The 14,995-nt window shown below is 43.5% G+C and overlaps 1 protein-coding gene across 7 annotated transcripts in view; it reads left to right on the top strand.

Moving 5' to 3' along the window:
• AFF1 (AF4/FMR2 family member 1) overlaps positions 1 to 14,459 on the top strand; it is a 199,980-nt gene extending 185,521 nt beyond the window's left edge. For 6 of the 7 annotated variants that reach the window (XM_032862044.1, XM_032862035.1, XM_032862016.1 and 3 more), the window contains 9 exons: positions 1,659 to 1,762; positions 2,744 to 3,005; positions 3,746 to 3,837; positions 4,018 to 4,078; positions 8,468 to 8,604; positions 9,190 to 9,258; positions 9,895 to 10,032; positions 11,973 to 12,178; positions 13,173 to 14,459. In XM_032862044.1, the coding sequence (XP_032717935.1) occupies positions 1,659 to 1,762; positions 2,744 to 3,005; positions 3,746 to 3,837; positions 4,018 to 4,078; positions 8,468 to 8,604; positions 9,190 to 9,258; positions 9,895 to 10,032; positions 11,973 to 12,178; positions 13,173 to 13,294 (1,191 nt within the window). In that variant the 3' untranslated portion in view covers positions 13,295 to 14,459. Of the gene's footprint in view, positions 1 to 1,658; positions 1,763 to 2,743; positions 3,006 to 3,745; positions 3,838 to 4,017; positions 4,079 to 8,467; positions 8,605 to 9,189; positions 9,259 to 9,894; positions 10,033 to 11,972; positions 12,179 to 13,172 lie in introns of those variants that run through there. The other variant, XR_004383211.1, reaches the window with a different exon arrangement.
• Positions 14,460 to 14,995: the final 536 nt, after the last annotated feature.

The raw sequence follows: 14,995 nt of genomic DNA, 5'->3' as shown, positions 1-14,995 counted from the left end.
TTACATTTCCCATTTGTGCACTGAGTCTTTGAGCTTAGTCACTTTGGACCAGCCATGTCCAAATTCTGTCTAGAGGCCGTCTGGCGGCCATGTGTAGGCCATGCAGAATCAGCCTGGAGGAGGGGAAAGCCTTCCCTTGCATTTCATTTCTCTTCTCTCCCCACATTTTCCCTTCTTCCTAGTCTCACTTGTGTACACACCAAGGAACCTGTACCTTTGTAAGTCACCTTGAATGATCCATTTTGAAACAAGAGATAAAACGCTTTTCCAGAGGAGATCCAAAGGGCTGAATGGACAGGCACACTCTGGCTCATTTGTTTGCAGAATGTCTGGTGGTGGAACGGCATGGTTTTCCCAGTCCCTTTCCTTTGAGCGGGGCCAAGCTGCTTATTAGTAAGCTCTACCCATCTTAATTTATTCATTTTTCTTGGAGAAATTAGGCAATGAGGGAGAGACGGTGGTGAAATCGGGGCCTCTCACAATCGGTTAACGTGAAGAATGTTTTCTTTCCTCTAAGGGTTTAACAGAGGATTTCAGGTTTTTTAGGGATTGTCCTAGATTGACTGGGTGGTGTCCCAGATTTCTCTCTTGGTGAACTGACAGTTGGAGGAGTTTAGTTCTAAATGAGCATCAGAATTAATTGAAGGACTCCCAGCAATCACTTTATTGTCACTTGCTGTTCTTCCCATGGAGTGCTTCTGTGAGCTCAGCTCTGTGGGAAGGAAGCCGCTGTGAAGTCACTGAGTCTACGTGAACCTGGTCTGCTTGTTGACCAGGGAGAAGGACTTCTGCCGGGAAGAGTTCTTTGTTCTCTTAATCATTGCGTGTATTTAGCTTGCACTTTATTTGGTGCAGACAGATGTTTCTGAGGTATGTGACTCTCTGTAGAATTAGAATTCTGCTTGTACTCTTCCCTCATTAAAATTATACTTACCCTTCATTTTTTCAAGTTTTTTGAGAAGTAGAAACACGTGTCCCCATATATGTATGGAGAAATAGAAAGTCTCTTAAAAAGGAAGGAAGACAGTTGTGTCAGTGGAGGAGAAAAAAGAGAATCCCAAAGTAACCATTTTTTGTTGTATGTCTTTCTGTTCCTCTCTGTAAGTTACAGACACAGAGGGTTTTGTAACCCTGTTTCTTTCTCAACAGTATTCTTGTTTTTCATTAGATGAAAAGTGAGCCTTAAGTACTCCACTCCTAATTTTATACAAAGAATAAATTAGTGGGCATAAGTGGATGGTCATTTCGAAAGAAAGGGGGATGTCCTTACTCATAAAATCATCCGTTGTCACTTGCTGTGAATATGCATGCCTTATTGATCCTGTTCTATTTAGAAAAACGTCAGTGATGTGATGCGAACTATTACGTACTCTTCCTGTTGTCAGCCCTTACTTAGACATAGACATCCTCCCTTCTCTGGGTGGGAAGAATACTCCTTCCTTGTGCGAAAATCTGTCTCTGTACAAATTACCAAATCTTGATTGTCTACTTCCCTCCGGCCCCTGAAACACACACAGTATAGGTACTTAGAAGTTTGCTGTGTGCGTATAGGTGTCACCGAAAGTCCAGTGACTCTCTTTACTTTTGCTGTGTAGTCTTTTCTGTTTTGTCCGTACATCTGTGTTTTAACAGTGTACTTTGTTATAATACACTAATAGGCTGAAGCAGAGAAAGACCTTGATAGCAAGAAAGCCAGACCGGAGAAAGAAACCAAGTCACAGTCATCATCTTCATCCTCCCACAAAGAATCTTCTAAAACAAAGTGAGTATAGAGATTAGCAATAGCCCCGACAGGTGATCGAGTCTTCCTTGGTCTTGGAAGGCAAAAACATTTCTCCTATGCGGTAGGAGCAGATCAGCGCACCATTGGGCTCATTTTGGTGATGCACTCTGTTTTCATGTTGCTTTCATCCATGAGGACCTTTTGCGAAATCACAATTTGTTGAGCCCAAACTTAGGTTTTTCAAAGACATTTTAACTGTGGAAAATTTCCTGAACATGTGGAAGTAATTTCTTTCTAAAAGAATTTTTCACAAAAACAAGAAGCGTGCCATTATTATTATCCCTACTTTGCAGAACTGGAAGCAGAGGCACGGAGAAAGAAAATGACTTGTTCACAGTCACAAGATTCTTGACAGTTGGAGCTAGCAGTTGAACCCTGGGAGCCTGGGCTCAGTGCTCTTTCTTCAGGCGATTACCGAGGGTGCCCAGGCCTATTCCCTAAGTCCCTTGCTTTGGAGAAAGGTGGCCACAGGACAGGGGGTTGCTCCAGGAAGGTGTGAATATAAAAAAATAACTGTTATTCATTCTCTGGTTTATTCAAGAAATCATTTCATGAAATGACTTGGCAAAAGAAAGTGCGTAGTGTCACTGGGTGAGAGCCAACAGAGATTTGTGGGAGGGGAGGATGGAGGAGGAGAGAGGAGGTGGCATCTGGGCTAGCCTGCTTGTCAGAGAAAGGTACAGGTTGGGGAGCAGCTAATAAGACTAATTTGGGAGAGTAGGGTGGTGGACTCTGGGAGCTTAGTGACAAACCATACAACTTAATCCATTATTCATAGATTGGTCTAGATATCTCAGAGGTACCCAAAGTCCCTGAAATTTGGCCTTTCTACAAGAATGGATTTCGTGCTCTATGATTTCTTAATTTTTGGTGTCAGCAGCCATTTTCTCTTACAACTAAACTACTAAGTTATATGGTTCGTGTTCTGTCTTGTTAATTTTGCATGCTGTCTCCTTCCAGAACATCCAGGCCCGCCTCTGAGCCCTCAAAGAAGGAAGCGCTTCCACCCCCATCTGCGTCATCCTCCTCTTCCTCTTCCTCTTCCTCCTCCTCCCAGAAGCCAGCCAAGCCTGCACAAAAGAGGCCAAAGCGGGAAGCCGACCCCTGCAGCCAGGACCCTCCCCAAAGTGCCAGTAGTAGCAAGGGCAGCCACAAAGACTCTTCTGCTCCCAAGCACAGAAAAGTAGAGGGGAAGGGATCTGGAAGCTGTCAGGAGCACAAAGTAAGTTGGTGGCGGGGCCGGGGGGCGGGGGGGGGCGGGGATGGTGGCTGGAATTTATGGAACTTATCCATCAGTACAGCTTTAAGTTCCCAAGTAAGAGAGGTTCCTCGTGATGGTATTTCAGGACTCTTCATCCCTGTTAATAAGGCAGTAATGAGTTACTTGTGGTTAAAGTTCTCCTTGTGAGAGTGAAAAAGATGGTAAATTTTCCATGTAAGTTTAGAGGCTATTTATTCTTCCTTAACAAAGTGGTTCAGGAGTGAAAAATTGGAATAGATTTTTGTGTTAATTTCCTATCAGGTGTTTTGCAGTAAAAAAATGTTACCCAGCTTAGTTCTTGGTTTGCATGCTTGGTATCAAATACTTACATTATTGGTCGTAATGAGAAAAAAGTATCCACTTTCTCAAATACAAGGTCCTTATTTCCTGCCAACCTGCAGGGGCGGTGGTGGGGGCGGGTGCATGTTGACAAAGAGAAAACGTTATGATTAGGTTTGTTGGTTATCTTGGCTTTTGGACATTCTTGTCTCATATCGTTGTGGTCCTCAGTACATTCAGAACCTACAGTTTCAGCTGAATCTAGCTAGGAAAATGCTTTGCTAAGCTAAATTGTACAGTGCTTGATTTCCTCTTTTTTTAAGCTACTATTTTGGGCTAATTTAGAGGGGTGGTATATTTAGGTCAATGGTTTTAACTGTTGGAGTGTGACCTGTATGATGATTTTTTTTTTTTTTTTAAAGGGGTCTTCTGGAGATACTGCATATCCTTTTCTAGTGCCTTCTTTGCCAAATGGTAACTCTAAACCAGGGAAGCCTCCGGTGAAGCTTGACAGGTAAGACCCTGGCTTTTCCTGCTGCTGCTTTCCTCCTGTTTCCTCTGCCTCTTCTCAGCTTCCCCCCTCCTCTGCCCTGGCTTCTCCCAGCCTTTTTCACCCTGTTAGTCTTCAGTCATCTTGTCCAGTCTATTAATTCCAGGTTCCTTTGACCCACCCTGGTCTTTGCTTCTCTTTCAGACAACAAGCAGATTTTCACATGAAGGAGGCCAAAAAGTTGAAGCAGAAAGCAGAATTAATGGTCAGTTTGGCTCTTCCTGCCCTTTGGTAGAATGTTTTCTGATAAGATCTCTGTGGTCTCATTGAATTCCTTATCACTGAACTCCGGGGTGAGGGTGGGGGTAGGGAGGGGGTGGGAGAGGGCCAATGGGGGCCACAAAGTAAAGCAGGATCAGTGGGTTTTTTTTCGTTTGTTTGTTTTAAAAGATTTATTTATTTATTTATTTATTTATTTATTTGAGAGAGATTGACAGTGAAAGAGAGCATGAGAGAGGAGAAGCAGACTCCCCATAGAGCGGGAGCCCGATGTGGGACTTGATCCTGGTACTCCGGGATCATGACCTGAGCCGAAGGCAGTTGCTTAACCAACTGAGCCAGCCCCCAAGGCGCCCCATGGATCAGTGGGTTTTAACAAGCGAGGGGTGACAGATTCTTAGCGAAATTATTTGCTTTGACTCAGTCTGAATGTGGGAGAGTATACAGGGTACCTAGTGACAAGTTTTGTATCTAAATGAATGGAAGTTAAGTCTACCTGGTGCTGTTTGATTTAATACACGAGGGCTTCCTCTTGCCACTGAGTCAGTTCTTTGGATGTGGGAGACGTGTTCTGCTCTTAAAAGTTGATCAGTTTGTGTTCAGCCTGAAAGATTTTGGAAGCTGAGGTAGTCTGTTGCTCCAAAATGGTCTCCAAGCCCTTGAGATAATAACCCGAGGGAAGAGTAGACAAGTGCCCTTAGGTAAAGTTTTAAGGTGAAGGTAACAATGATTGCAGTATTGGTAAACATGCTTTTACAAAATGAGCTCTCTTTACCCAGTGGCTGTTGGAACTTTCTGGGAAGTGGTGCTTTTGTTGTTAATTGCATCCATAATTAAATGTGCTCTTACATTGCTGTGGCAGTATAATTAGATAATGCCGGCCCTTTGTCATGTTCAAACATCTAAGACTCAGGGGTTTTTACTTATTTAATGTTTTCTCTGAGCCTCAGCCCCTGCAAATACCATCTATTGAACCTTGTGCCACAGGGGAAGAGCAGGGTGGCTGCCCGCCACCCCTCCCAGGTCCTGGCTTGTGCTCTCGCCTGCAGTCTGTAGGCAGCCATCTCTCTCAGACCAGCTGGGGAAGCCTGGACCAAGACCCTGTTATCAGCCCCTGTTCATCAGGGTGGGATGTTTATCAAGTCCTTACTATGGGGGATGCTGTGGGGGATGCTTACTGTGGGTCAGAGGTAAGCCTCTACCTGTAGACCCCTCTCCAGAGTGGCCTGGTTCCCAGGACCCTAGGACGGCCGGATTACGATGAAGACGGCCACGTCTACACCAAAGGACAGTGTTTTTCCCATCTCTGCCTTCCAGAGGCAGAGCTCCCCAAAGTTGGTGCCAGAACTGTAAGAACCTTTTGAGATCTGCAAAAGAGTAAATACTCAGTACTTTGTCAGCTGGTTGTCTAAAACTTAACGTTGACGTTGCACGCTTTCAGCCACTGGATTCCTTCATGATTCAAACAGTAGTCCAGGGAACTTTGTTTTTGTTTTATATACAAATTAATTTATACAGATGTACCTCTTCTTCCTCCCTACCTAAGCTGCCCATATATCCCAGTGTGCCCAGTTCAGTCCTGCTTTATACCTTATTGCATCTCATTTTAATACCTAATAATAGCTCATTTCACTCTGAAAATACTCTGGTTTGAACAGAAACCTGAATGGGCACCCTCTTTATTCTTCTTTAATTCTCCTTTATTTGGGGACACCTGGGTGGCTCAGTCAGTTGAGAATCTTTCTTCAGTTCAGGTCATGGTCCCAGGGTCCAGGGATCAAGTCCCACATCAGGCTCCCTGCTCAGCAGGGAGCCTACTTCTCCCTCTGCACCTTCTCCTTGCATGTGCTGTCAAGCTCTCTCTCCCCCCTTCTCTCTCTGTCAAATAAAGAAAAGTAATAATTCTCCTTTACTTGCACAAGGTCTCACATTGGTCCCTTTTGCGTTCCACATAGTTAAGTGCACCTGTGAGCATAGAGGAATGTATTTTTTTCTCTGCGTTACTCAATGTTGAGTAGGGAAGTGAGGACACAACTGCTTGAACACCGTCTCCAGAGCAACCCAGGAAGCTATTACAGGAATATTGTCATTGTTAGCCTTACAGAATACTTTGCTCAAAGAAGTGGATATTGGCAATTTTTTGTTTTACTATACTTTTTTTTAGTTACTATATGTAGTAACTATATAGTAACTTTATATATAATAACTATATAGTGATTTTATATATAGTAACTATATAGTAACCTTATATATAGTTACTATAGTTCTTTTTACTGTAGTTCCTTTCATTTATGAACTGAGGCCGTATAAATCTTGGAATTTCCATGAAAGAGATGGCATTAAGTAAACAAATTTGAGGAGTTATACTCTCACCAGTGAAGCAAACCAGTAAAGCCATGTACCGCTGGTTTAGTGGGGGGCGTGCCAATTTGATCTTTATTCTTTGTCACTAATTTTCTTTTTCCTTTTCTTTTTTTGAAATGTAAAACACTTTTTATTAAACATATAAGATATTTTTCAAGTACAAGAAGTTGACAGCACTTACTAAATATAATACTTAATGTTTCAAGTTTTTCTTAATTTTTCTTTATTTTTCTATATCGTGTAATACTAGTTTCAGGAGTAGAATTTATTGATTCGTCACTTACATACAACACCCAGTGTTGGATCACAAGTGTCCTACTTATTGCCCATCACCCATCAGGCCCACCTCCCACCCACTCCCTCCAGCAGCCCTCAGTTTGTTCTCTACAGTCAAGAGTCTGTTTTATGGTTTGCCTCCCTCTCTGTTTTTATCTTCTTTTATTTTTCCATCCCTTCCCTTATGTTCATCTGTTTGGTTTCTTAAATGCCCCATAAGTGAAATCATACAGTATTTGTCTTTCTCTGATTGACTTATTTCACTTACAATAATACACTCTGACTCCATCAACGCCACTGTAAATGGTAAGATTTCATTCTTTTTGATCGCTGAGTAATATTCCATTTATATATATACATATATGTTTACACACACACACACACACACACACACACTCCCCCCAACATCTTTATCCATTCATCCGTCGGTGGACATCTGGGCGTGCTCTCCCTAGTTTGGCTCTTGTTGCTAACGCTGCTGTAAACGCTGGGGTGCGTGTGCCCCTTTGAATCTGTATTTTTGTATAATTTAGGTAAATACCTAGTAGTACATCTGCTGGATCATAGGGTGTTTGTATTTTTAACTTTTTTTTTTTAAAGATTTTTTATTTATTTATTTGACAGATGGAGATCACAAGTAGGCAGGGAGGCAGGCAGAGAGAGAGGAAAAAGCAGGCTCCCCGCTGAGCAGAGAGCCCGATGTGGGGCTCGATCCCAGGACCCTGGGATCACGACCCGAGCCGAAGGCAGAGGCTTTAACCCACTGAGCCACCCAGGCGCCCCGTATTTTTAACTTTTTGAGGAACCTCCATACTGTTACTGATTTTCTGAGCCAGACTTTCTCTAGAAAAAATATTTTAGATCCACGTTATTTTTTTAAAAATTAGCAGCCCCACACCGTCTTTCTTTGCCAATATGTCACCATCTCCTTATCCTCCACTTGCATCTTGGCTCTTTTTAATTCTCTTTGAATGTAGCAAATTGAAAGCATTAGCAGAAACTGCAGACTTGGATACGAGTGAATTGGTTGCTCTTGTAACACGTGGTGCTATGGAAAGTGTAGAGGAAAGGTGGAGGCGCCATCCCTGTCCCAGAGGAGCTGGCCGTGTCCGCGATGCTGCCCGCCTTCAGGTGTAGGTGACCGCCAGGATTTGATCTCCTCCATGTTTCTCCTTGTCCTTTAAGGGACTCTGAAGTTTTAACCTCGATGGCCCAGGGATAGCCTTGCACATTTAACCCTGACCTCCACATGAGGTTGGATAATCTGTTTGGCCCTAAAATACAGAAGACAATTATTGTTAGAAGTCCTTAGATGCTCCTAAACCATAATGTTTCCTGTTGCTTATATGATAAACTTCAACACATACAAAGAAATTTGTGTCTGCATCAGTCTATAGGTGCATAGGATATCTGCTTCTTAGGAGAATCACATAGTGAGTAGTTGTACATGTGTAACAATGACGCGCTTACTGCCTTGGTTTGATTATGTAGTTTAAGACTTTGAGAGAGTAGTCTTAGTAAGATGGTTTTCTTTTTCCTACTACTTTTTTGCTAAAGGAGATTTTGCAGTGAGTCAGGGCCAGCGGGCTTTGGTTATTATTTCGAGTTATTCTCAGGCTTTTCCTTAGCCATAATTAACCGAAGACAGTGGAGGGAAGCTGAGGTAAAGAATGTCGTTGAGAAACTAAACAGTTAAGTCTGTCTGAGGCCTAATGCTGACCATTTTCTTCTGCAGACGGACAAGGTTGGGAAGGCTTTTAAGTACTTGGAGGCCGCCTTGTCCCTTATTGAGTGCGGGATTGCCATGGAGTCAGAGAGCCCGGCGTGCAAGTCGGCTTACTCGGTGTACGCAGAAAGCGTGGACCTCATTAAGTAAGTGCCATGTCATTTTGCCATCTTCCTTCATGCTTCTCCGTCCTCGCCTTTATTGTTGGAATTGATTCAAATGTAGTAGGAAGACGATGTAATAGAGAGAGCCTTAAAAAAAGCTACTGATCCAGGACCATCTCTTGGGCCTGACATGAAAGTTGTATCCTAGCTGAAGTGCTAGAATGGAGGGACTCGGTCCAGCCCCGTCCTTTTGCCAGGCGGACTGTGACGTGCCAGGCCTTTCAGGGAGAGGCGGGTTTTTCCAGTTCGGCTGTCTTATCAGATGTGTTGGCAGCTCCGGGTCAGCTCCCTTCTTTATCTGTGTTTGGGCAGGGGACTCTGTGAGGACTTGAGTCTACGTGGTTCCCAGCAGGTAGACAGGCCAGAGAAGAGACGTGTTTTTGCCCGCTTTGCTGAATGGCCTGAATTACTGCTCTAAAGCCTGGGGTTTTTTTCTGTGTGGTTTTCATGTCTTCATATCTTCAGGAAAATCAACACAAAACCAAGACAAACATAATCAGATGACTTTGTGCCTTGGCTTTTCTATTGCCTTTGGTTAACCTGATGTATTTCTGCATTTTCCTATAGATTTATAATGTCATTAAAATCCTTCTCAGACGCCTCAGCTCCACAAGAGAAAATATTTGCTGTTTTATGGTGTGTACATTTTTTTTCACTTGTCTAAATGGTATTTGCTGTTGCATCTTTTGCTGTTACAAAAAAAAATTTTGAAATTTGTTTTCTTCACATGGAAATTAATAGTGAAGGGCAAAACAATACCAGAAAGTAGAGTGTGTGGTCAAGGGGTTAATCCCACTGATGCTTACTTTTTATGAAAGGCATCTACCGCCATTTTACATTTTACTACCATTGACTCAATAGATGCTTTGGTCTCACAACTTAAATGATATTTTTGTGTATTTGTGTTTTTCCACCAATGTTTACTTTGCGGGGAGGGACAGAGAGAAGGAGAGAGAGAATACCTGAAGCAGGCTCCACACCTAGCGTAGAGCCCAACCGAGGGATTGATCTCAGGACCCTGAAGCCGTGACGTGAGCCGAAATCCAGAATGGGGTGCTCAGGTGACTGAGCCACGCAGGCACCCCTTTATGTCTGATTTCCTTTTGAGGATAGTGTGAACAGTGAGAGTCTTAAGATGTTTTTCCTCACGTAGATGAGGAAAGCCCTGTGTGTTCCTTACACTGTGAAAAGTTAGTTAGATGGCTTTGTGTAGTGCTGGTACTTGTGTTTACAAAAGTAACACTTCACTCTCACTTCTGTTTATGTTCATAGCATGCGTTGCCAGTCCATTTTGAACATGGCGATGTTTCGTTGTAAAAAAGATACAGCAATAAAGTATTCTCGTGCTCTTAACGAACACTTCAGCAGTCTTTTCAAAGTTGCCCAGGCGCCTTCTCCATGCGTTGCAAGGTAATGAAAAGTCTAATTTAAATAATTCTCAGAATCAGGTTACCTCTATATACCTCTATATTTACCTCTTGCTTTTGCAGCCATTTGTATGACTTTGACTTTCCAAAAATTGTGTTACATCTGTGTGCTGAATTGCTCCTTAAACTTAAATTATTAGTGTATTTCTACCTCTTTGAGGAATGGTTACAAGCCAAGGAAAGGTTACAAGTCTGCTGAGTCAGTAACATAAGAAGATAATTACAGAGAATCTCAGGTCAAAATTTTAGAGCTTTGAGGATCTACAGATACGTCTGACAACACAAAACGGAGGCAGAGCCAACTAGAGCCAAAGTCTTTTCTCTGTCTGTAGGACATGTTGTCTTGGCATTTCAGTAAATAAGAACTTTCTAGAACCAAATCCCCTTATCTAGGGTCCATGACAGTACTGTTAAGAATGGGTCCATGACAGTACTGTTAAGAATGAAAACTATCTCTCGCTAACTCCCACCTCCTTTGTGAACTGAAGGTGTTCATCTGTGCCATAACATGGTGAAAACAGAATTTTTGTGCAGGTGTTGTTAAGATGAAGTTAAAATTTTCTACCCTGTATGTAGTACTTGCCTAGTATTTTTTTTTTTTAATTTGGTTATACTCCTTGAAAAGTTCTCAGTTCTGATAAGTTCTGCTATTTTAAGAATATCACCTAGAAGACTGCCCCATTTCTAGCACATTCAGAAGGAGAGATTCCCATATGGCCTCTCTTTAAAAAAAAAAAAAAAAAAAAAAGTCCTGACTGAGAAGTAACTTCTTACTTCCGAAAATTTTCATGCCACTCATCTCAGATGTTAATTCTAAGTTAATAAATTGTCAGTCACATTATTTTAGATAACTCCTTACCCATTTGCCCAGCCAGTTTATAGCAAACACCTTTTCTCTACCAAACCTTGTTTTTAGGCACAGGGGATAAAGCAGTAAACAAAGCAGACAAGAATTTCTGCCCTCGTGGAGATTGCTCTCTAGTCCTTCACGGTATATATTCTGTGGGGGACACTTGGGGTCCCTGCAGCCCCCAAGGGCAGATGGACCCAATCGTGAGGCTCCTGCTGCTTGACCTTGATCTTTCTGTTACCTTTCCCGTCTCAGTGTTTTCCTCATGTTTCTCACTTGAGGCCCATCAAGGCCCGTGCAGGTAGGTAGCCAGAAGGAGAACAGGGAGAAGAGTGCATCCCCTGAGGTGCAGTGCCTCCTGCCCAGTCTCCTCGGAGGCGTCCTGTCCTTGGTTCGGCCAAGCACCGATTCAGTAGATACTTAGGAAGAGCCTCCTCTCAGTGTTAAGTGCCAGAAATGCCATGATTTGTAAGAAATGGTCCCAGCCTTCAAGGAAGGAAAAGAAATAGGCACAAGAGTATAATGGGATGTGAGAAGTGCAATGGGTAAATTAATAGGTAAATGTGAAGAGACCAGTTCAGGTGGTGGCCGGAGGGAGGCCATGCTGTCTATCTGGGGTCCAGAAGAGTGCCGAGCGTGGAGCGGGTGTCGGTCCGTGTTTGACTGGATGAGAGAATGAAGATGTAGGAGATGAGAACCATCTTCACGGGGAAGCATTGTCTTGGTGGAAGCTAGAACTGAGTTGGGGGGGGTGGAGGGCTTTCAGGCCGAGGGAGTGGACTGGAAATGGAACGAGCATATTTGGAACATAATGTGCCTCCTGATTCCGTGTCCAGCGAAGGACACCTTGCTTCCACCCAGTTACATTCTCTGTTTGATGGGCCCCATCTTGTGTGTCCTGAAATAAATTCCCCAAATACTGAAGGTGAAAGGCATCTCTGATCTTCTGGAAGTGATTGTTTTGGCTAGTACACCTCAGAACTCTAAAACTGGACTGCAGTCCCAGAGACAAGTAGTCCATAGTCTGCGGGTTTAGGTGACTCACCAGTTCTGTTCTTTCTCCTGCTTTCCAGAACCACAGGCACACCGTCCCCTCTCTCTCCAATGCCTTCTCCTGCTGGCTCTGTCGGGTCCCAGCCAAGTGCTGGCAGCGTAGGGAGCAGCGGCATGCCTGTCACCATTCAGAACATGACATCTTCATATGTCACCATTACTTCCCATGTCCTTACCGCCTTCGATCTTTGGGAGCAGGCTGAAGTCCTTACAAGGAAGAATAAAGGTAAATGGCTCTGTGGTGGTAACTCCTGGGGCATGGGGAGCAGGAGGGAGGAACGTTGTTGGTTTGCAGTTTACGTTCCGTGTTCTGAAGAGAAGGGAGGGTGTAGGTATTTGCTCTCCTCCGTTCTGCCTCGTGACCCAGCCGCAGTTCTTTCTTGAGCTCTGTGGTGCGGAGTCAGACTTCCGTGTTAACTTAGGAGTGGTTGCCCCCTAGAAGTTCTGGTGCCACTGTGGCAGCCTGAACTGACATGCTAGCAGAGGGGGGAGGCAGGTGAAGAGGGGAAGGGACCGGCTGTCTCTGCCCACGACCAGCTTGGTACGTGAGGTCATGTGACCTAAATACCAAGTCGCACGTTTGTTTTCCGTATCTGTTGAGAAAGACGGTTAGCAACAGTATAAAAAGTGTGGCCTAGAAAACATTCCTGAGACGACTTTGAGAAGAAGAAACCTTGGAGAAAGTTCAGGAGACGGGACAGTGTGTGTTGTTAGAGGAACTGCTCCCTGTCAGTCCGGCGACCACTGAGTAAATGCTGATACGTAACTGCCCCAGTAATGCCGTTCCAGATTCTTTCCTGGCTGTAGGGAAGGCAGTGGCCCACCACCTATAGCCACTTGTATTTCTCATTGCCTCCTAGAATTTTACTTTCTTTCTTAGCAGACTAATGATGCTCTTCACATGTTGGGGGTTTGGTTTGATTTTGTTTGATTCACCCATCCATCGACCCAGTAGTGCAGGTTGGGTATTTTCCAGCACAAGCCACTGTGCCAGGCATTATGGATTCAGCTCAAGAACCAGCCCAGGGCTTACATTCCAGTGTTGTGGAGGGACGTGGAGAACCAGCGAGCCACTACAGGAGACTGCGATTTTTTGCTGTGATGAAGTGTACGGAATATTGTGGGGATACAGTTGCTGGAATGTTGACTTTTTATGTTTCCATTTTTATTTCTGTGTGTGCAAATGTGTTTACTTGGTTTTGGTTTTGCTTTGTTTGCAGAATTTTTTGCTCAGCTCAGCACAAGTGTGTGTGCCTTGGCCCTCAACAGCAGTTTGATGGATCTGGTGCACTATACAAGACAGGGTTTTCAGCGGCTAAAGCAAGCAACCAAAACACCTTAACGGAGGCCCAAGTTGATTTGATGGCTTGGGGACTTTTTTGCACATTAAAAGCCTCAAAAACAGTTCAGACGTTTGTCTCATCAAGACACCAAATTCGAGAAGAGAAGCACCATGAGATGGCCAGAACATTTGTCCACTCAAACTTTCAAGAACTTACGTGATCGTTGGTTGGACATGGTGGTTATGCAGAAGCAGAAAGGAGGAGGCTGGCCTCAGAGATGATCTTGCCTTTCCTAACTAAAGGACAGAAGTGCAATGTAGACTGAGTGGGCGTGTGAGTGGTCTAGAAACATTTCCGTACTTTTTTTAACCAGCAGGATGCAAACGGCAGATGAAATGAGGAGAAGCAGTTTCAGTTCTGAGAGCACGTTCCTGTCACCTCAGTAGCCACCCTAGTCTAGTCTCAGAAGGAAATTTTTTAAACAATGAATTTTGGTGTAGGGTTCTGTGGATGATTTTTTTTCTTTTTAAGTTTTGGGGGAAATATTTGTTTAGTAAATTTTGACGGTCATCTATAAAGCTAAGTTGTGAAGGACTCCAGTGTACCCCACTTTCTGCCTGTGAACAGTGGCTTTGATAATACCAAGTATTGTCACAATTTATGAAATCGAAGGCAACTCCCCCTCCCCACCCCGCTCCCCCATTGCCTGGAGTACCATGCGTTCACCCCAGTTCTGATTTGTCCGTCACTGCTGGGAGCGTAAGTCGGAGCAGTGGAGGGAGGAGCTGCCGCCCACGGGGAAGCCATCTTGAGCTCGCACGTACAATGGAGGATGTGGTGCTGCGGTCCCTACCCCCTGCTTCAGCGAAAGGCAGTCACCGTTGACTATATTCTGAATTTTCTACCTTGGGGAAGAAGGGAACCAACATTTATACCAGACCAGATGGCTAAAGTGCTTTTTAATTTTTGTTTAAGTAGAGCTGGAATTTGAGGTGCTGATCTGTGGTGTACAGTTATGTGGTAACTCATGTTGTCTAACCAACTCACAATTTTGTCAGCAAACAAAAATGAAATCTACTTCTTAGAGAGGCTATATTTTTCTGCTACAGATTATTTTATATTTATAGCAAAAAGTAGACTTTTTGAGCCCTTGATTGTCTAGGGTAAATTAACTTCCTGAGAGGATATGGAGATTTGGGTGGTTAATTAGACTTAAAAAAAAAATTGTCACCGCATGCCTTCACTCCAAAGTGTTCTCAATCAACTAGATTTGATTGGATTGAAGAGGAACTGTGGCCTTCCCATATGTTGTTATTGCCGTATTAGATATTAAACCAAGTTCATAGGGAATGACCTAAAAGGAAAGAAAACAATCAAAATTCCCACGTAACCATAAGCACAGATTTTTTTTAATTGAAACTTTGAAGGTTATTGGAAGCATTATTTTGAGTTCAGTGTTTTTAAAAGCCAATTCTTGATATCCCTTTTAGAAGTAGAATTTGCACATGTATTAAAATTGAGAAGTGAGTGTTATCACTACCCTTGGTTCATTTTTCTCCCCCTTCATCCCATTCTGCCCCTTCACATTTTGTTTCCTACCCAGAATGTTTGTCATGTTCATACTACTAATGAAGAAGGGAGTGCCATCTTTAAAATGAAGAGGTCAAAAGTCCGTATGAGGAATATAAGAGCTCGGTGATTTGGTCAATACATAAAGGGATGTGTAGAGGAAGGGAGTGGTGATGATTTTCACGTATGAA

This window comes from Lontra canadensis, unplaced genomic scaffold (assembly GCF_010015895.1).
Source record: "Lontra canadensis isolate GAN:19392208 unplaced genomic scaffold, GSC_riverotter_1.0 scaffold1, whole genome shotgun sequence".
Taxonomy (NCBI): domain Eukaryota; kingdom Metazoa; phylum Chordata; class Mammalia; order Carnivora; family Mustelidae; genus Lontra; species Lontra canadensis.
Note: the sequence above shows the minus strand (reverse complement) of the source record. Positions and strands in the feature narration are given on the sequence as shown.